This window comes from Amblyomma maculatum, chromosome 1 (genome assembly GCF_055883805.1).
Source record: "Amblyomma maculatum isolate TAMU_Amacu chromosome 1, ASM5588380v1, whole genome shotgun sequence".
Lineage (NCBI taxonomy): Eukaryota > Metazoa > Arthropoda > Arachnida > Ixodida > Ixodidae > Amblyomma > Amblyomma maculatum.
Genome location: NC_139344.1, coordinates 103145484 through 103167002, shown reverse-complemented (window position 1 = coordinate 103167002; position 21519 = coordinate 103145484). Strand labels below are relative to the sequence as shown.

Genomic DNA, 21519 nt, shown 5'->3' with positions numbered 1-21519 from the left:
GCGCTCCTTGGGCTCGGACGGGAAGGAGACATGCCGCAATCCTCGCGCTCATGCAGCCGGATTGCACAAACCTGTAGCGCGCACTTTTGCAGCTTTTTGTTTCCTCCCCGCACCTTTTTCTCTTTCGTAAATCATTCGCTGTTTCTGATGGCACAATAGAATGCGGCGAGCCATGTAAAGGAGTTCATCAATATTTATCGCATTGTGACTGATGGTTTTGCTAAGATGGGATGGAACTTCTTTTTTTTTTTTTTTAAAGAGCAGTAGGCAGTACCAGCCCATTAACCAATCACTGGAGCAAATAAATCAACAAATCAGTCACTGGCTTTAAAATGGTTGCACCTATTGTTTTGTTTATTTAGAAGTACAGCTTTAAACAGCGGAGGATGCGGCGGCGATGAATGTGGTTAGAGCTTCACTGCTGACGAAGTGGCATCCGACTGGCATATGTGTTTATCCCTGCACTGTAGTAAGCGGTGTTTCGCTGTATATGCCTATGAGCGCAGTACTTGTGTGCCGTCTATCAAAAGTTCTTTGTGGATCGTTGTCGCCTGCGCCGGCGAATGATATATTACTGCCGGATGAATCTCGTCACTGTGAACGTTCTCGCTTCGAGCGTTGCCCCAATGTAACTGTGTTTCTCTCCCGCAGGGCTCGGATCCCCGGGCTGCCACGTGCCGAGGCAAGCTGCAGTATCGGCGCTCCAAGATCAACCATGAAATCACCAAACAGATGATGATGCGCAACGGAGCTGAAAAGCTCTTCAAGTGAGTGCTCATTTGCGTCTTTCCTTCTACCAGCGGGCAGTATGGCTAAATGTCTGCGAGAAACAGTCGAGAAAACGTTTTCTCTCGCGCACCGCACCTGCCTTAGAGCAGCGGCTGCTGATGAGGCCTTCTTGCGAAAGTGTCTTGGTTGCTGCGGCAGAGACGTCTTCTAAGCTGCACAGCGCGTGCCACCTGGCGGCGAGCAGGACGCGAGCGGCCGTCTCGCATCCTGGTCGCCGGGCGGAGTTTGGTGAGCGCTCACGTGGAAACCCATGCACCCAGCCATGTAAACGCGAAAGTGGCGGCACGAGCTTTTCTCGGAGGTGTGGCGGGAGTTAGAAAAGCGGCCGCTGGCGCGCGTGTCCCCGCGCGAGTGCGGTGGGGCTGCATTCCTTCGAAATTGGGTCCCGCGGTTGAAACGATCGAGGTCGGCCGCTGCATGCGGAGACAAAAGCGAGGGGATTCCGCTCAGCTTGGTCGACCGGAAACAAATAGGGATGATGTAACCGGAAGCTTCGTCCCTGGGGACATCCATCTTGCTTGCAACAGGGTTCGGGGTTCTTGGCCACTGGATTGGCCCCTCTTCCCCGGAGCGTTTATTGCATTTCGAGTGCACTCTACGCGCTCGATTCAAGTCATCCCATCAGGCGGTACTGTCGATGCATTGGCCGACACACGCGAATCTGTATGATCGAAGGGCGGTACGAGTGTTCCTTCCCAAGCCGTTCGCCTGGGGCGCTATTACGCATAATGCGGTACTTAGGAAGGAAGCCGATAAGCCTTTTGGCGCGGCCTCGTGGCTCTTTGCACTGCACGCCGAACAAAAGCATTCGCAATTAGGCCAGAGCGCGCTTATCCAATTAAATGGCGCTCATGTGGAGCGCTTTGGCCGAGCTCGAGCGACACAGGCGGCATGCGGCGCCCTTAGACGTCGGGGTGCAAACACTGCTGGCTGTCACACGTTCTATTAAGGTGACCAGTCGAAGGATGGAAAGAAGGGTGTGTTTGCGCGTGCATCGTTCTGCTTTCGTTCCTAATGAAAATCCGCCGTCGGCTTTGTCGATTCAAGGGCAGGTGACATAGTTGGCAGGTGACTTTGTCGGACACTGATTAATCGGCGGGTTGTGTGACGTCACGCGGCCACATTACATGGTCGAGCTGGCCACCTCGTGCAGCTCCTTTGAGATGAAAGGGTGAGATGGGAGTCGAACCCACCGCGACCCTAGCACGTAACGAGAGCACATGACACGGTCGGGTTGGTAGGTACCCTTGAGGATCGAGATGAAGTGTCCGCTTAACTTTTTTTTTTTTTTTTAATTTCTGGTGGCTTTCTTATATGTGCCTCGAGAGTACTCGCGGTGAATGTACGAAATGCGCCGCTTTTATGCTATACTAGGCGTGTACGAATAATCGATAATCGAAAATCGCAAATAGCGAATCGGATATCCTTCGATTCGATTCGATTCGATTCGATTCGTGAAACGAATCAAATTTCGCCTGGTAAAGAAAAAAAAAAAATTTCCGGGAATCAAATAGGTTTCCAAAATTTTAGAGAATAACTTTCGAACAGTTGACGCAAAGTGACATTTGTCGCCGTATTTTTGTTCCGAGAGTATTACAAAAACAGGGACCACACGCGCCCCGCTGCGGTGGATCAATTGTTATGACGCTCGACTGTTGTTCCTAAGGACCCGGGATCGAGTCCCGGCCGCGACGGCCGCTTTTAGATGCAGGCGGAACCCAAACGCGTCTGCGTGCTGTGCGATGTCAGTGCACATTAAAGAACCCTACATGGTTGAAATTATCTGCCTTACTGTGAAAATATGGTGGCTTACAATGATTATTGCGTGGAGTAAGCATAAACATAATAAGAACATAAAACATGCACTGCGGGGCTTCACAAATACAAGCAAGTAAATATCGGGCATAAGCCGTTTTTCTTTTTCCGCTTCGACAGCGGAAAAAATGCGATCTAGAATTTATTCCACTTCACTGTAGCTTCCTAAATGAATTATTCGTATCGGTCTGGTAGGCGCAAACAGTGCACACAGCGACAGGACACCTTATTGCCCCAGTTATTGCCTCTCCGCGTCCGCTCCGCTTTTTTCCTGTAGCAGCGACGCATGCTTCCTGTCTTGGCGATGGGGCTAATGATGCCTTCGTCACCGTTGTCTTCCGCGTTCAGATATTCCACCCGATATCTTCATTTTTTTTTCTGTTTATTGTCAGTCTTTAACGGACATCAAAATACATCGCAGAAAAAAAAAAAGAAATAAAACCTGTCAACTCTTGCGAGTATGGCTTTGACACACTAAAATTATCCAAGAGCCTTGGTAATCAGTCCGGGGCACATGTTTGAGAGTTCAATACCTCAATAAACCTGTGAATACTTTCACGAAAGTACATGTGTGCAGGCCGCGCATCCATGACGCAGTGATACTCCGGCCATTCCGAAGCGCCATATACAATAGAGGCCGCACGAGCATAACTAAATGAAAAGGACAACCGTCTTCATTATTTGTAGGCAAAAATGTAATTCCGTAAGAGGTGAGCGTTAACTCTTTTTTTTAGTAGCACGTCCCAGAAATAACCCCCTTCCGAACAGTGCAAAAATACGTGACCTATTATTTCGGGTTGTTTACAGATATGAGGCAGTTGGTTGTTGTTGGATCTCCATGGTTCGAAAAAGCCTTTTTTCTTCTTCTTTGAAGCACTTTACAGGCAATGTTCCCGTGTCATATACACTGCGTCCTAGACTGTTCGGAAATGTGCTATGAAGAAAGAGATCGGCGCGTTTTACAAAAAGTTATTTCTCAAACATGCCGATCTCTCCATAGCGCATTTCCGAACAGCCCCTCGGACGCAGTTCCGGTGAGCCGCCAAGCCCCCTAACAGAGAATAAACACGTTCAAGAGCACAATTAGCAGTGATCAGCTTCTGTGGCGCAGTGCATTAGCGCTCTGCCTACCGAAGTTCGACCCCCCCCCCCCCCCCCCTCCTTTCTTTTTCTTTTTTTGCTGTACCTAAACTCGTTGCCTTTATTTTTCATTAAACTATACAGTTTTTTTTTTTTTATTTCCAGATAACAATGTGTGGCCCTTTCGATTGCATTCCGTGATGCTTCCCTGCAAAATTCGTTGCCTAAACTAGCCACAACAGTGCCACGGCCGCTCGATGGAAGCGCCAAACTTTTTCGTCTTCTTCTTTGTTTCAGGACAATTGCCATACGCAAATTATTTATTTCCCTTGGGGGTTTGTTACCTTTATGTTTCATCATGAGGTGCTTCGGTGTGGAAGCAACCTTTTAGAAACCTTTCACAACTGAGGCGGAAACAACGGAACATGTTGTTCTAAGGTGCCAAAAACTTCGTCCTGCCCTTCCCGCGGGAAAAGCGGCAGATCTGGAGAGAGCGCTGGGATTTACTGGGGAAGATGGACGAATGGATGAGGAACGCGTTTTGATAACAAAAGAGAGGTTAGAGGATTGGTGGAAAAAGTCAAGAGAATAAAGAGAAGAAAAAAAGGGAGGGGGGCAGATACGGGCGAATTAGAAGCTAAAAATAGGGAAGAGAGAAATATATTCCTTTTAATTTTTTTTTTGGCTAGGCGGCGCAGTGGAAATACGCCTCTTCTTGTAACTGGTTAATTTCATTTACACCTTTGTCGTTTTAAGTAACTTCATTTACCACAAAACAAGAAAAGAGTAAAACTTCGTAAGAGGGACACCCCGCTCGTCCTGTCCGCCTTTTTTCCCCCTCTATTCAAAGCTCGCTCGCCTCGGCCTTGGCCCCTCACTCCCGGGTTCCCGCTGTTGGTCTCACGGGGAGTAGCTGCCACATGCCATAAAAAAAAAAAAAAAAAAAAAAAAAAAAAAAAAAAAAAAAAGAGAGAGAGAGAGAGAGAGAGAGAGAGAGAGAGAGAGAGAGAGAGAGAGAGAGAGAGAGAGAGAGAGGGGGGGGGGGGGGTTCGATGGCGAACGGATTTGGCTTAATTTTACCTGCACATCTGCAGGATATGGCTCCATTTCTGTTGTGCGGCGCGACCTTGTTCGCCTTGCACGCTGTCGTTTCAGGTAGCACTTCTGTCGCTGCTTTTTTGCTTCTTGGAGTTGCCTCTGTTACTCCATTATGTTCCTCTCGGAAATGCGGTGGTTTCTAAATCTGCGGCTTGCAGTCACTGTCTGACCATGCAAGCAGGAGATTTGGAAGCCACTAAACAAGCTTGCGACATCCCTTTTCAGTCAAGGCAGTGAAACAAGGGGAGGGCGTTCGTAATTAACGCGGCGTCCCGCATTAACTCTGGCGCAGCGTTGGTGTTTAACGTCGCACATACCCCACATAGTTTGAACCCTATAGGGTCATTCCATGCGGAACGGTACGTCCCAGGCCCCAAAACCGACCGTTACCAATTCTCTTGGAAAAAAATGGGACGATTGTCGATCGTGCGAATACAGTATTAGTAAAATAATTTGGCGAAGATTTTTTTTTCTTTTTTTCACGTAAGCGACTTTCGAAGTTTTCGCGAACACGCGAAAGTCGCTTGCAGTTAAATATTTTTAAATCAGGTGCAAAAGCAGATACAATAACAAATTCTATTTTATATTATCGCATATATGTTGTTCCTTAAGGTAACTTCATTGCTGCCTCCGCATAAGGCTATTCTGCGTCTCCTTGATTCAATAAAGAAGCGAAAAATTGTGCGTTTTCAGTATTTATTATATTATGAACTTCGTTCATGTTTCGGTCACAATAAATTTTTACAGCATTCACTCTTTGGTAGAGTTGATGCGAAAAATAAATTAAACTTTTCTTAACGAGCACTTTTGAGAAATTCAGTCCCAAAGTTGGCAAAAAGCGACACTTTTGTTAAATTGAGAAGTAAATTAGGCCTAAAGGCCCTCGAGATAAAAATACGCGACATAGCTCATTAAACACACGAACTTCTTAGCTTACAATCCAGAACCTATTGATCGAGTAAATTTTGTCTTACGCGAGAAAAAAAAAGATTGAAGTTCACAATCAGTGTCACTGCTCGGCACTGCACAACAGTGTTTTCGCTGCATAAGAACTATGCGGCAGAGCTCAATTTCAGAGGGCTTATAAACGCTCGATCCAATTTATGTGGGTAAATGATGTTTTCTGAGCGAAAAATGGCAGTACAATCACCATCTACTCTACCGCAATGTGTTTACACTGCAATAGCATTTTAATAATATACAGTTGTGTGAAGAAAGCAAACCGTGACCGATGTGAGGTCTTCATCTAGACAGGAGAATAATCAGACGCGAGAGACATTCTGCATGGCGCAGATCCATTGTTTTGTGCATGAAACAGCCGAGCTTAACACGGGTCATGCAAGAACCTGATACTTGCCACTAAGCGCCAACCGTAGCCCATACTTTTCGAAGCGAATTATGCTCACGTTATGCGCCATAAATGCTCAGCGTCAGCATTTTTCTGTCGCGTACATCCTCAGTCTAACAGCGCTTGCCAGCTTGAAGCAGCTTTCGCAAGTCATCGCTCAACAGAGAGAAAAGGCAGCTGGTAAGGCGTCGTTGGCAGCGCTTTAAACAATTTTCAACCTGGAAGGCTCAAAGGCACATAAAACAGACATCTGGAGTTTAGAAGACAGGAACGTGTCTCGGTACACTGAAAATGGCTGATGAGCGGCAGTTTGCAGTACCGGGTCCATCTGCATCGCTTACTTCTCAGTATGAAAGGCAAGAGAAAAGTTGATACAGATAAATTAGGAGTTCAAACCACTGCGCAGTTCAACTTAAAGGCCATTACCAATTTCCGCCCTCTCGATTGAAATTTCATCACGGGGTCTGAAAAAGGCATGCTGAATTAAATGGGTCAAATATTCGTGCTCAGATAGAGATCACCAGAGGATCTGTTTGCCTGGATAAATGAAAAGAGAAGTACAGTAATCTTGGTGCCCAACGCAGAACTGCAATAAAAAAAGAAAATAACTGGCTTCCAATTTGCCTTGACAATCGCAGTGAAAGGAATGCTCAGATCCACGACTTCAGGCCAGTAACGCCTTCAAAACTTAATGTTGCCGTCACGTCAAGCTCAAATGCTCAAGAAATTCAAGTAAAGGAACAGCCGTGAATAACAGGTTGTCTTAATCTGAAACGAAAATTTCAAATGTTGAACAGATGAGAGGATAAGAAAGCAGAAGGCAGAAAAGAATGTCGTGAAATTTCCTGTTTGTAGGTTGGCCCTTCTATACGTTTCCGTGGGCAAGTTCGAGCCATCATTTCGCTCTGCTGTGAGACAGGAGAAAAAAAAAAAATATCCATGCGATTCTTCTGTCTCTGCAGAGTTGACTGTTACTCAATGAGCGTCACGTCAATGCTTTCTTCACGTTCCTGACCAGGCCGAGGCCAAAAATGAATGTCAAACTCTGGAAAGCGCATCGTTGAAGATGAGCTTTTTTTTGGCATCAGCTAATTGAGAAAGGTGGCTTGGGAAAGAGATAAAGTAAGCGTGCCCCCCCCCCCCCCCCCCCCCCCCTCCCCCTCCCAAAAAAAAAAAAAAAAAAAAAAGTGGGCGTACAAGTGTTATCCAGTGGTGAACAGTGACACTGGTTGTGAACTTGAAAAATATATTTCTCGCGTCAGACAAAATTTAATCGAGCAAGACGGTCTGGATTGTAAGCTGTGAAGTTTGTACGTTTAATAAGCTATGTCCCGCATTTTTATCTCGAAAGCATTTAGGCTTAATTTACCTCTCAATTTAACAACGGTGTCGCTTTTTTGCCAACTTTGGGACTGATTTTCCCAAAAAGTACTTCTTAAAGAAAGTCGAAATTATTTTTGGCATCAACTCTACCAAAAGGTAAACGATGTAAAAAATTATTGTGACTGAAACATGAACGAAGTTCATGATAATAAATACTAAAAACGCACAATTTTTCGCTTCCTTATTGAACCAAGGAAACGCAGAATAACCTCATATGGGGGAAGTAATAAAAGTACATTAAGGAAAAACATATATGCGATAATATAAAATAGAATTTGTTATTGTATCTGCTTTTGCACCTGATATAAAAATATTTAACTGCAAGCAACGTTTGCGTGTTCGCGAAAACTTCAAAAGTCGCTTACGTGAAAAAAAAAAAAAAGAATATTCTTCGCCAAATTATTTTACCAAAACTGTATTCACGCGATCGACAATCGCCTCAATTTTTTCAAAGGAATTGGCAATTGTCGGTTTTGGGGCCTGGGACGCTTCGCATGGAATGACTCTATAGCATATACGGTACCCTATGTACAGTGATGTTAGCTCTCCAGATACGAAAGTCTTCGCAGTGGAATGACTGTGTTAGTTCTACTTCTTTCTCGGTGACGGAATGAAAGCCCAGATTGGGTGTATCTGGGTCGCTGCTAATTAATAATTAGTGTGCTTGTCGCAAGGAAGTCTGTCGTTATTCCACTTCGACGTTTGTTTCGTGCGCGAATAATTGCAGGTCAGAGTCAGAGCAGAAAAGTGGTCCGTTTCGGGTCCTCTGGTTTGCGTGCGGGGATGCGCGCTGTAGCGTCGTGAGACTGCCTGCTTCTCCCCGGTGTCGCCCTGTCGCACTTTTTCCTCCGATGGCGCGCCCCAGATCAGGCCGATCGTGAGAGGGGGAAGGGGAGGGGGAGGGGGGGGGGGGGGGGGTCTGTGGCTAATGATTCCGTCCCCCTTCTGGTCATTATTATTCTTCCGCGGGGCTTGTTGCCCGATCTTGCTCCCAGCCATGCCGCGATCCACTTTAGTTTGAGAGCCTCGCGGAGCTGTCATTTCTCGTGCCTGCCACTTCCCAGCACGCGCCGTGTATCCCGACGAACTTACTTGGAAAGTGTGCTTCCCGCAACGGCCACACTGCCGCTGGCTGTGCGTGTTCTTTCGAAGGCGATAGCGGCACCCTCGCGAATTTTCGTGTCAAGGGCTGTCGGCGCGGCGACAGTTTGGTTGGGAAAGGCGTTGTGCGCGGAGTCGTCTCTCTGGTACCTCCGGGCGCAGCAACAGCGCGCATGCCTCGGCAGTGAAAGCTGCTTTCGCTCCTTTTCGCGACGCCTTTCTTCTTGCCTCTTTAGCCGGGCGTGCGGCTTGATAATGCTCCTCAGAACCGGTCGCATCTCCACCGGCGGAGCACAGCCGTCGACCTCGTGATTTCCTACAAAGCCCCTCGCTTTCTCAAATCCCTTTGCTCCACGGCAGTCTTGTTTCCACATCTGATAGTTATTAGATTGCGTACTCTGCCATGTGTCACAAACGTTCGCTTCGGGGGAAAGGAAGGGGGGGGGGGGGTGCACGCAATTCACACTGAACAGCCATATAGCGTGATAGTCTACCCAACCGATTTCTCCAGTGTTGTATACTGTAAAATCTGCAACTCGGTTGCAGCCTGTGCACAGTGACTTGAAGCAGCGACCGGGACTTGGTTCGCGAAATGAAGTTTTCTCTCTCCCTTTCGGCTGTAAAATCTGGCATTCACTGGGTGCGTTTGCGTGCAGAGTCAACTTTTGGGTTTATAAGCAGATGGAAAATAAATAAATGAAAAATGAAGGAACAGAAATTGGGGCGATCACAATTGGATTGATGCAGATGGAAGGAGCATTTTTCTTCCGCACGTGAATCTGTTCCATTTATCCTTATGTTTATGCTATTCTTATTTCAATTCATAGTAGTATCTTTTATCCTGTTTTTAATATATTTAATTTTGATTCCTTCTTTTTTATTCTCATTTGCATTCTTAAATAGTTACATATTCTAATACTTCATCCACTTCACGTACGGACCTGCACCCAGTACTACTTATTTTATATATGTAATTCGGTATGGTAATGATTACTCATGATTATAATAATTACCAGTTAATGAACTTATTAACGCGGCTTACGGAATTCCACTTATTACTCTACTACTGTACTGTGCTGGCTCACTGCTGTCCCCTTTAATGTTCCTTCGCCAGACACTCATCGCCTTTATGGGACTGATAAAGCTATCGCATTAAAGCATTATTTTGAGCTTTTTGCTGACATTGCCATGACAGTATGTTGTGTTCGATTTAGAGCAATGATGAGGCTTCTTCTTCTATCATGCTTTCTTTTTATTTATTTATTGCGAAGGGAGGCGGTGTTCAAGCGCTTAAATCTATCTTCCGTTAGCAGATCATTCTATCAGTACAGTGTCACTCAAAACTGAAATTCAGCCTTTTCGAGCCCAGCTGCGCACATACCTTGCTCTATACATCTTTCTTTTTCATACGCCCACTGCACAAACAGCCGGAGCGATTAAAGAAAGTGAAGAGATGATTAGGTCGAATGTATAGTCCTGCTAGTGTCGCGTTGTCACCCCCTCTTCCTCCGATATGGAAGCAGTCTTCGTCAGGTATTTCTATTCCCTTTCAACAGAAATGTCTCCGCGTGTCAGTGCTTGTTTGCCGATAGTGCGGAGACTATCTCCAGAAAAAAAAAATCCGAGAAATCAAATTAGCTGGTCTTCAGTAAATACGAGAGTTGGCCTTAATTTGTCGGGTACTGGCTTTTTCTCCTTACTACTTCCTGTCGAGGTGCGAGCGGGGCGGGGCTCCTTCGGCGGTATCTGACCATCCTCGGCTTCGCATTGTGCTCACTCCCTCTTATCCGCTGTTCGGCCGATGCAGTAGCGTGTACGCGTTTTTAATAGCAATCAATGGCAACGGACACACCTAAATCGCTGCTCTTCAAGTGTCCTGTGCGCTTTCCAGTCCTTTGGTAATACTTCGTTTTCGGAGTATACTATAGCTTTTCTATAGCTGTGCAGTTTCTCCCCCGGAGACCGGAAGCTCCTGCGGTCTGTTCGCTCGCTGGCGTGGTCGGCACGCGTGGGTCAGCTACTGTCAGCGTCTCGCGGCAGGTGCCCACGTCGTTTGTGGTCACCCCCGCCTCTCAAGCGACATCCCCGGGAGAGAAAAAGCACCCTGCAAAAACGTAGCATGCAGACACCGCCCCCTCGCCAGGTTCATGGCGCCGCGCGGTGAATCCAGACCTTTGTCGCGTATACCTGCGCGTCCAGTCGAAATTGACGATAGCGCGGCTATCTTTCCTTCGGCCTACTCGGGTCGTCGTCGGCCAGGGTGGCCCATCTTCCGCCAGCGTCGACCATTTCTGGGGCACCAGCCGGGCCATCCTGCATGCGCGGGTGTTTCGAGACGAGTGTCATTGCTCGCCTGCCGCAAATTGCCCGGCCACGGCCCCCGCCGTCGGTAGTGGGTGCCGCCCGTTCGGAGGCGGGACCGTTTTGTACGGCGTCCCGTCCTGAAGGCGGTAGAGAAACGTTCCGCAGTGTACGCGGCTCTCTCCTTGCATCCGTCGGCAGGCCGCGAGAGTATTGGAAAACGCCTGACTTGGCGCAACTGTTGCTTCAGGTGCGAATTATTGACGCGTCGTGACGCAGAGAGAGAGAGAAAACTTTATTTCAAAATGAAAAATAAAAAAAATAAAAGAATAAGGAAAAAAAGGTGTGTGAGGGGGGGGGGGGGGGGGGGGGGGGGGGGGGCGGTGAGTGGAGTCTTCATTTCAAGACCCCAGTGGCCTGGGCTGCCGCTCTTGCCTGAGTTACCAAGCCTACGCTGGGTCTCTAGATCAGAGCATAGCAGAGTGGCCTCCCACTGCGCCTCCGAATGGTGCATGTTTGTGTGACAGTTTGGGGCAGTAATTCTTTCGCCCTTGTGCATTTCGGAAATATCCAAACGTGTGTATGCTTGTGTGTATGCGCAGTTGCAATCTGTGGTTTAGGATTACTGGTTTATATGGTGCCTGCTGCCTCGCTATAATCACAACTTTCTGCCATCGACGAAGTCTTGGTCAATTCGTTCCCGCAGAGCACATGTGGTACGTAATTGTACGAATCGGCTGACACATGTCTATAAATGTTTATCAGATGTCGCCTCTGTGGCTGACCACCTTTGCCTAAGCTCCCTTGTATGATGCTTCCTACGGCTGGGGGTTGGCGCTTCGCGGCTGCAGCGGCGTGCAAGGCGTCGCACTTTGGGCGCTGCGGCCTTGTGCCGCTTTCTTCGGGAGGTCGTTCCGTGACTGCGGAGGCATTCGTCAACCGGCGGGACACATTTCGCGCGGCCGCCTCGGGCTGGAACGAGAGCAGAGCACTTTTCCCGCGAGCAGCGGTGCTGGACACGCATTATGAACGCTGGCATCGGGTCAAAGCCCAGTGGCGGCGTGCTCTCTATAACATCGTTAATGGACCTCGTTTCTGGCCGCGGAGGGCGAACTTGGCACTCTTGACGTGCCGAAAGCGGCCGCCGTGCGAGGTGACTAGCGGACTGATTCCCCTACCTTCGCTTTCAGAAAGCTTAGAGGTGACCGATTTCTGCCGTCTTACGCTCGGCTCATGTGACACCTTAGACACCTTATTTTATGGCAAAGATAATTGATTAAAAAGTAGAAGGAAACATTTATCTCCAAAATGTGTCATAACGAGTCCACCATTTTCTTACACTTGTCTGCCGAATATACCGGGTGTCTCAGCGAACGTTTTAAAAAATGGTTGAAAATGTATTCGCAGGAACAAAGTCTCAGAAGCGACGGACGCGTATATATTGCAACACTGTCCTAATTATGCAGGTAATTACTAAAACCGCCCGATGACTTTTTGTTAATGAACGCCATCCAGGAGTCAGGGCCAATTTGGTGAGTTCGCCAGGAATTTCGGCACGTTTTCTGTGCACGAAACCGAAACTGAGCCCGTCGGACGTGCTTAGTCTGAGCTGCAAGCGGCTTTGCGCCGCGTCATGTACATTATTTTGCCTCGCAGCTTCGTACCAAGTGCGTACTGAGCTATTTTTGAGAGCGCCGGAGGGAAAAAAAAAAAGAAAACAAGTGCATGACACGTGTCAGTGGAGCAATCAGTTTGAATTTGGCGCCGTATAGTCACTGCAACATGTCATCTGCGGACGTCGCGTCTGTACCAAGCTTCGTGTGCGTCTCGCGTGCAGTTTCGGTTTCGTGCTGATAAACGTGTGGGGTTTCCTTGCCATGCAAGGCTTTAAATAATGAGTTTTTCTTAGTTTCAAAAATTGATGTGGCATCATCTTGTTCACAGCCCATTTAACTACCCATTGACACTAACCACCGAATTGCGATAATTAACAAGTTAATTAGCGCGTTTGGTTAATTAGTTGCATAATTACTAATATATTGGAGTAAATTGTGCCCGCCGCAGCTGAGAAGTTGTTCCTGCAAATACTTTTTTTTTTTCTATTTCGAACTTGCTATTTTTATTAATTTTTTTAATGTTCGTGAAGCGCTCGGTATACGTAGGTATGCATAGGTGGGTTGGTATCGCAAACTCGATGCCTGGCTTTTAATTTTTCGGTGTCACTTTCATTTTCTATTTTGTATGCAGCGTCGGCCGTGCTTTGGTAGAATCCTTGTAAACGTACTGTGCGGAATGTAGAGGAGCCTATAGCGTGCATCCATTATCGGGTGTCTTCCTTGTAACGGGCGCCTCTCGGTCATCGCTCTGCTGTCGGTGTTCCGAGTGTGCTGCAGCAGCAGTGGGGATGGCGGCCTAGGCGTTCGCTCGCGAGACCGGTCAGGGCGCGCGCGCGCCCGTGTGTGCTCGCCACAGGCGTCAACGACCCCGTGACGCGGATTACGGCGCGAAAGCGCGCTTGGGCGACGCCCGTCGCGACGCAGGTTCGGGGATAAAAGAGAGCCAAGAGGCGGGCGACGTCGTCGAAACGCCCAATGCGTCGCTATAGTGCGATAAGCGACGCTGGCTTTACGCCATCTGCGCCTGCTGCCACCACTTCGCGCGGTACCCGCCGGGCTTTGGTTGAACGGACCACCGCGGCAACGTCTACCGGGCCATGGTGTGCAGGCTTCCTGATCTCTGCCTCTTGAATCGTCGTGTATGAAGCCGATATCTGCTGTGCGCTGTTGCTTAGCCGTTGCTCTCGTTCTCTTAGCACCCGTCGCGGCGCAGCGAGTTCTCTTTCCAGGCAGGTTTTGGCTGCACTGTTGGGAGCGATATACACCACTCGTCATTGAGTGGCTCACTGCTCTTCAAAATGGCATTCTTCCCAGCTATGATTGCTGTCGTGAGTGTCAGCTTGAACTTTGGGACGAGGGAGACACATCGCTGTGCTGTCTCTCCCGTCCCAAAGCTGGCACCTACAACAGGAGAAGTTTGCGGATACTTTGGGGTGTTTCGGGAGCGGATACAAGAGACGCCGACGCGAGCGGCCGTCCATCAGTGCCGAAGCGTGCAGTGCCGAAGCGTGCAGTGCCGAACACGAACCGGTGATAGTTCCGCACGCTGCACAGCGGAGTTTCAAAACTGACCAGTTCAGTAACGTTGGTCGAACAGCCTTGAGCTCAGCTGCGGACTTGAGCCGGATTTCTGTGCAGACGGAGCTGCCATGGCCGCTTGCGATCTATTTGTTGCGCGCTGTAATCTACACCTGTCAGCGTGGTAAGCTGGAAGTTGTCCGCCGAGCAGCACGAAATAAATAGTAAGCGGATTGACTAGTGAGGAACCAGCGGAGCTATTTTATTCTTTGCCAGTTCGGAGGAACGGAACGGTTCGAAAGGAAAGAGGGGGCGAACTTGGCTATTCTTTTTTATTTACCTGTCTGCTTCAGAATTCTTTTCGTCCTTATGTTGTTGCACAGATCTGAGCGCGTTTCGAATCCCACGAGTAGAGATGGTGCGTGCAGGTAATTCCGGCAGTTGCATCTTCGATTCCCAAGAACTAGGCACTATTTTCCTAAGCACCGTACGATCGAATTGCTTAAAGCTACGTATATCGACTGTATCTCCCGTGCTAGCCCGTTATACCTAGTTGCACGAGCAGAGGCATATTATTTTCTTTTACTTTTGGGCAGCCTCACCATAATATATGTATCTCCCGTGCGGCACCGCATTCTGTCGACCTTCTTCGGTAAAGCCGGTGTATGTGAGAGACGAAGGCGGCGGAGATGCCTTTAAGATTATCGTATTGTACCAAGCAGCCCCATTTATTCTTTCATTCCCCCCCCCCCCCCCCGCACGCGCGCACACACACACACACACACACACACACACACACACACACACACACACACACACACACACACACACACACACACACACACACACACACACACACACACACACACACACACACACACACACACACACACACACACACACACACACACATCCGTTTGCTGTTTTATAACGAAAGGAAGGAGAAACACGATAAGGGGTGGTAAAATTTCACCAATTTCTTTCCTTCTCCACCTGATCTCATCGATGTGTAAATCGATTTGGCGGGGGAAGATGTGGCCGACACGAAGCCGATGGACATTGTCACTCGAACAGAGGAACTCAACCTTGTATAACAAATTATCAAGAATGCAGCATCACGGTTTCTCGAAAGAGAGCCTCTGCGATTAAAGTTTGATGTTTTCTTTATTTGGGTTAGCTTTTCTTGCTGTTTTAAAATTATTTTGTGGTTTCTAAAAATCTCGGTATTGTCAACGTTAAGTACCTTCTTGGAAACACGTAACAGCCATTAACTCGAAACGGTTTCAAAACGTTAGTGGAGCAGCGCTAGTGCAGCCCCCGCCGCTTGTGCGAGTCTGCAACCCTCTCCCTGGCTGTACTCGATATTTCTGGAGTCTTTTGTACACGCTCGCCGTCCCTTCAAGGAGAGAGGAGGGGGCTGAGATGGCTATCTCTCCTTGAAGTTTATTCAGAACCATCTTCTCTTTCTCGGCGGTGGCTCTCGCGCCGAAAATGCCCCACACTAACCAAGGCGTTGATGAGAATAAGTATTCGATTTGCGTATCAATTCAGGACGTCCGTTGTAATATATACCGGAGCCTTCATTTGTTCAGGCTATAATAAGAGCGAGTTGGCGGGTTAGTTGGTTTTGCATATTTAAGGAACAGCGCAAAGGACGGGACACAGAGACACAAGTTTGTGCTTTCTTGTGTCTCTGTGTCCCGTTCTTTGCGGTGTTCCTTAAATATATATTCAGGTCAGTCAGCCTGCCCTTTCGTAAGATTGGGAACGAGAGCCAGATGAGGAGATGGCATCGCTGGTACACTAGCGGGGACGCACGGATGGAATTTGCTAGTATATTCAGTGAATACGAACGACTTCTGTTCGGATGATGATATCTCATGGGGTCTGAAAAATTCCGGGGTTAAATCCCACAATTTAATGGTAAGAAAGGCTGTAAAAGTCGTGCCGTTTTTATCAAACATTTTCAGACCACTGCTATTGTTTCTTGGCTCTGGGACTGAATTGCGGCGCGCATACAATTACCGGCTCTCAAAACTTCATGAAAGATGGTTTATATTGGTTTGTGAGGTTTAATGTCCCAAAGCGACCCAGGCTATGAGACGCCGTAGTGGAGGACTCCGGAAATTTCGCCCACCTGGGGTTCTTTAACTTGCACTGACATCGCACAGCACACGAGCGCCTTGCTTTTCGCCTCCACCGAAAAGTGGCCACCAAGATTCGATCCCACATCCTTGGGCACTGCACCACCCCGGCGGGGCGAAAGTGAGATGAACGTGTCCCCTCATAATTTAGATTCATGTGTGGGGCGACTACACGGCCTTTTGCAGTTCAGGGGACTTTTTAAAAACAATCTTTGCGCCCAAGAAATAGCACCTTTCACGGTCATATAAACCTTGCGAAGAACTATGCATGGGCTGCAGCACTTCACGTTCCGTCGCAGTGCTTTTGGGGTCGTAAAACTTGTATGGCATCTCGTGTAAATCGCGGTCGGACGATTGGCTCCGCCACCAGATTGGGCGTTTTCCAACAACGAAAGATTGGACAATAAACAAAACGGGCTTCTCCAGTGCGACAGGCTGAAGATAAGCAGCGTGTTGGAAAAACCTTCGCCTGGACGTCCCCGCAGCATTGTTTTAGCTGACCACAGTGGCGGAAGCGGGCACCGGTGCCGTGTAAATGGAAATGTCCGAGCGTTCCAGGGTGGCTTGATAATATGTGGTCATTCTGGTGGCTCGATCTGGAGAGTTTCGACGGAGTGCCTCGCCGAGGTCGTCCCCTGATCGCGGCGGCCTTGTGTCGGGACAGGAGCGAGACGCAAATGCTACCGCCCCATTAGCCGTCGCCGAAGGCTACGAAAGAGCGTCAAGAAAGCGATGAAAACAAAGTTGGGGGAGGAATGGGCAGCAGGAGCGAGTAGTGAGTTGGGCTTGCGGATGGTCCCCGCGATTGCGGTAAAGAACTAGGCCTGTTTAGACGGTAGTTGCACGCGATTGGCGGAGGGATGAGGCTTATAACCACCTCGTACTTTAAATTCTATCAGAGCGGCTCTCAAGACAATACGCAGCTTAGGCACGGCGTCGTAGTTGGAACGCGGCACATATGCGAGAAACCAGATACGTGCGATGTAGAAGTTGCAGCTAGAACGCATAAACACGCTCCGTTTCACCAGCTCTTTGCAGCGCTACCGAAAACAAGGGTGACCCGTTATGATGACGCGCACATGAATATGCCGCTACCCTCCTGTGTCGCCGTCGATGAGAGGAGCATGAAAGCACAGCGCCGTGCTACCAGATGAAGCCCCCTCCAGCAGCATCATGCAGGCCCCAGCCTTTCGTCGTTTTGTCCTCTTGGCCATTCGGCGCTCCCCGTATGTATGTATGTATATATATATATATAAAAAATGCAGTACTGTACCAACGCCAGCGTCCCCTTTCCTTGTATCCACCTCGCTGGAGATGGCCGAGTTTCGACAAAATTCGAGTCGTGTACCCTTTAAAGGAGTAGAGTAGAGGACTATAGCCACCTTGGCAAAGCTGTCTCTCAAATAATCAAGTGGGCCTGCATTCTGTGGAGTTCATGCATGCAAGGAAAGTAAATAAAATTAAGAACAAAATGCTTTCCCAGAGGCGCCGAAAACGGGCCACGTCATCACTGCTGTCATGTGGGTGCTAAGTGGTGCTACGAAAGACAGCCTTCCTCGTGTACTTCGTCTCATATGGATAAAAAATGAAGGCATTCTGCAGTGGTATAAGCTAGGCGTAGCGCGAGTTGGACCGCTTTTTTATTATTATTATTTTTTATTTATTTATTTTTTTTTTTTAGTTTTTTCTTACCGTGGCTTTTGCTGAACGAACCTCGGAGAAAACTGCCAATTGAGGACGCTTTCGCTGAGGCTGTTTGGGCGGCACGCGGTGTGGCGCTAATTGTGGAGCCTCCCTCGTGCACACTGAAGGCGGCGGCAGCGGGCGAGGATGAGACCTAATGATAACGAGCCGAAAATCGGGTCGTGACTTTGGGCCGGGCCACCGAGTAATTGGGCCTCGCGCTGACCTTGGAGGGGGTCTCCTCGGGCCCCCCTGGGAACGCTGGTTGCATGTCGGCCGCTAGGGTCGTCCTCTGGCGTTGCCGCTTTTGTCTCGGTGCGATCTGGGCCGCGGTGGCGTGCTGAGGTGGACACCCTGCATTGGTGGCCCCTCCCGTCTCGCTACGCGCGGTAACAACCACCCGCAAGACACACACCGCCGGCTTCGTCGGTGCTCGACCCCGGCGACGCGCTCTTTAATTGGACCGCGTCGTGACGCTGCCACGCGCGCGTGTCTTTGTGTGTGTGTGTGCCACCGCTTGTAATGAGTGTCGTCAAGCGCCCATATGACGAGCCGGAGGGTGTTCGTCGAAAGGAAAAACGAAACCAGTTTGGGCGCTCTCTGTCGTGTTCCTGCATGCCATTTTCAGGGTCACGTCTTCTCGTGGGTGCACGGCCCGTGCTTCAGTGCCACCATCTTGGTCTTCGCGCAGTGACGTGACCGCCGAGCGTGATGCGACTTCACGCTTCGCGAGCCACGCCTCGGTAGCGATGTCCTCGCGGCACCGAATGCGTCGGAAACGCCTTGTAGCGCGTTGCCTTTCGGTTGCCCGAGAGTGAGTGCCGCGTTTCACGATTATGCCGGCTGCCCTTCGCCAGCAAACGAGCGAGACGAGCGGAAAAACTGTGGCAGCCAAATTTAGTGGTGTAGGGAGTGTCGATGGCAAGCGGACGTTTGCAAGCGACACTGCGTTTATTAGCGTTAGCTCAATTCAGGATCGACGTTTCACACATAAGTTCTCCTCGCATGGTAGTGCTGCGTCGTCGGGAGCCCGCTCAGCCCTGTCGAGATGCGCGCGGGTGGCGCAGGTGCTTACCACTGCAGGGGCGCTCAGCGACGCTTGCCGCTGCTGTGGACGACCCCTGCATGTTCGGGGTTCCTCCCACGTTAGTCGAAACGTCGCTTGAATGGGCCTCAACTGTCGCGGGTCACGCCCACCGCCTAGCTCTTATGAACCGTGGCGGGGCTGCTCACTTGTCCAGGCATGTCCCTTTTGCGTTGATTGACAACAGTCCTTTCTTTTTCTTTCTGTTTTATTAATGCGAACGCATTAACAGCGAGCTCCGTGTGAGCGAAAAAGCGACGCGACGAGACCACCGTCGTTTTCCCCGTCACTTAGTATGTACGTGTTCTTTTTTGAAATTTTGCGAATAAGCCTCATGGCCAGGGCGCAAAAGAAAATATTTTATTTACGGTAGCGCCGGCGGTGTGCTTGCGGTGGCGAAGACAGCTCGTGTATTCACTTTCGTTCTGTGCCGACACACTTGACTTTGTAAACGCTTCCGTAAGCTGTCACCTCGTTCTGGGTGTGAGCGAGCAAACTATGCAGGTGATATATTTTTTCCCTCGAGTGATCATGCACTCACAGCGGCACTGTGAATCGAGCGCCCGTACCGGCAGCTCGACACGCATCTCTCGCTCTCTCTGAATAATAATAATTATAATAATTGGTTCACAGGAAGGGAAAGGCGCCGTATCTGTCACACTTGCTCTGTGGACACATGAACCGCGCCGTAAGGGAAGGGATGAAGGTGGGAGTGAAAGTGGATAGAGAGAAAGGGGGGTCGTAGTGGAGGGCTACGGAGTAATTTCGACCACCTGGGGATCTTTAACGTGCGCTGACATCGCACAGCACACGGACGCCTCTTCGTTTCGCCTCCATCGAAACGCAGCCGCCGTGGTCCATCTCTCCCTGATGTGTGCAGTGCGCCCGCTCGTAGAGAGGGAGAGATACAACTTAATTGCCACAAAATGGGATGGGATTGGTGGGGCAGAGGGGCTCAAGGGGGGCGTTTGTGGACAGTGACATCTTCCTCTGTGCTCCCATTTTGCCCAGGCTTTTTTTTTTTTTTTCTTTTTACTGACTTTTTTCCTTTTCCCTCGTTTCACCCTTGGTCTGTGCACTATTATATGTTTCGACCTGTTTTAAAGGGCATGGCGCCGAGCATCATCATAATCATTAACCCTATCGTCGCAACGCTGACATACGGGACGGGACGGTAGCGTCGTGGCTAGCTTTCTGTCGAGGTCGGGATGGGGCACACGCGTCTTGACTCGCGGTAAAAGTTAGTGACCTCAACGCATGAGGTGGGCGTTTCGGCGGGAGCATCAGGGCCGGTGGGGTCTTCCGCCGGGTTGATCAGACCTCGGGCTAAACGGTCGACTCCCTCGTTTCCGGAATTTCCAGCGTGAGCGTGAACCCCGGTCGCGCAGTATTCGTGCGGTGGCCTGAAAAACAGGATTTTTGGTAGGAAATTGGATTGCGCTTTTAGAGCCACTATCCGCGATGGTCCAATGGTTAGCTTTTCGGGTTCGATTGGGAAGATTGTGCGGACGCTTGCTGCGTTTAGGTTTAATGTAGCCCAAAACAGCATGTTGTTGGCTAAGGGTTTGGCAACTAGGTGGCTGGCAACGCCGGCTGGGCGAGAGAGGTCGTTGCATATGTGATGTCGCCGATCAGGTTTACCCCGAGTTGGCCGAGAATGGACCGCTCTTAGTCCGCTCCAAATGTCGTTTGCATAGAATAGATATTTTGTCCTTGGTTCTCTCCTAGTTAGTGGCAAGTAAATTATTTAAATTTAGGGGATTTGCCGCACAGTTAATGCAAACTCTACGCTCGTTCGCGGTGTATTGTGCCGCTGTTTTAAGTTGCTATAAAAATTGCTTGCACGCATCGCCGTGCGACGGGACGTATGAGACCAGTTTTTCGACCAGCGACATGCGCTCGATCTGCCGCCAGCGCCACCGGACCTTTCATACTGCTTCTACCCGTGCACAGCTAACGCTTGCTTGGAAAGCAATCTGCTAAAATGCATTCAACCATGGCCAATCCACCCATTGTTTGTTGGACCTGGATTTCGCTTCCTTGCGTGTATCTTTGGGCATTTTTATGACGACGATCGTCACTTGGCCTGGGCATTTTTTGTTTTCGTTTCTTGCAGCGAAGAACGCTGTTCGTACCGAGTGCCCCTATCTCGGCGACCTTTTGCAAAATGCATTACCTACTGCCGCAGTTCCTAGAGGGTGTCTACTAACCCGCGCATTCTTGGCGCCGTAGGCCGTGATCGAATCGAAATCGGCCGGAAAATCGTGGCGTTGCGATTCTCCCCACCCCCTGCCAGCGGCCTTGGCACGCAGGCCGATGCCTGTCGCGGCGGCTGCATTGACAATGGGGACGCGCGAAATCCCCGCGAGCGGCGCGACGCTAGCGACGCATCGCAGTGCCCCAGTGTGTCAACAGTGCCTTCTGTGCCCGTCCTGCCTGGTCCAACATGATGGTGGTGATGACCTCGAAAGCGTACAGCACGGCGTTACATAACGTTGCATGCCAGAACGGATGTATTCCAAATGCCGTTCGCAGCGACTACATAGTACGCCGCAAAGC

General features: G+C 49.5%; 2 protein-coding genes across 6 annotated transcripts in view; one reads left to right on the top strand and one right to left on the bottom strand.

Annotated features, from left to right (window-relative positions):
- LOC146203351 (uncharacterized) overlaps window positions 1–21519 on the bottom strand; it is a 205774-nt gene that overhangs the window by 90186 nt on the left and 94069 nt on the right. The gene's annotated exons all lie outside the window — the stretch shown is intronic.
- The window catches only part of Rhp (GTP-Rho-binding protein rhophilin), a 176732-nt gene that overhangs the window by 131743 nt on the left and 23470 nt on the right, over window positions 1–21519 (top strand). For all 5 annotated transcript variants that reach the window (XM_084588703.1, XM_084588699.1, XM_084588701.1 and 2 more), the window contains exon 2: window positions 652–767. In XM_084588703.1, coding sequence (XP_084444829.1) covers window positions 652–767 — 116 coding nt within the window. The remainder of the gene's footprint in view (window positions 1–651; window positions 768–21519) is intronic.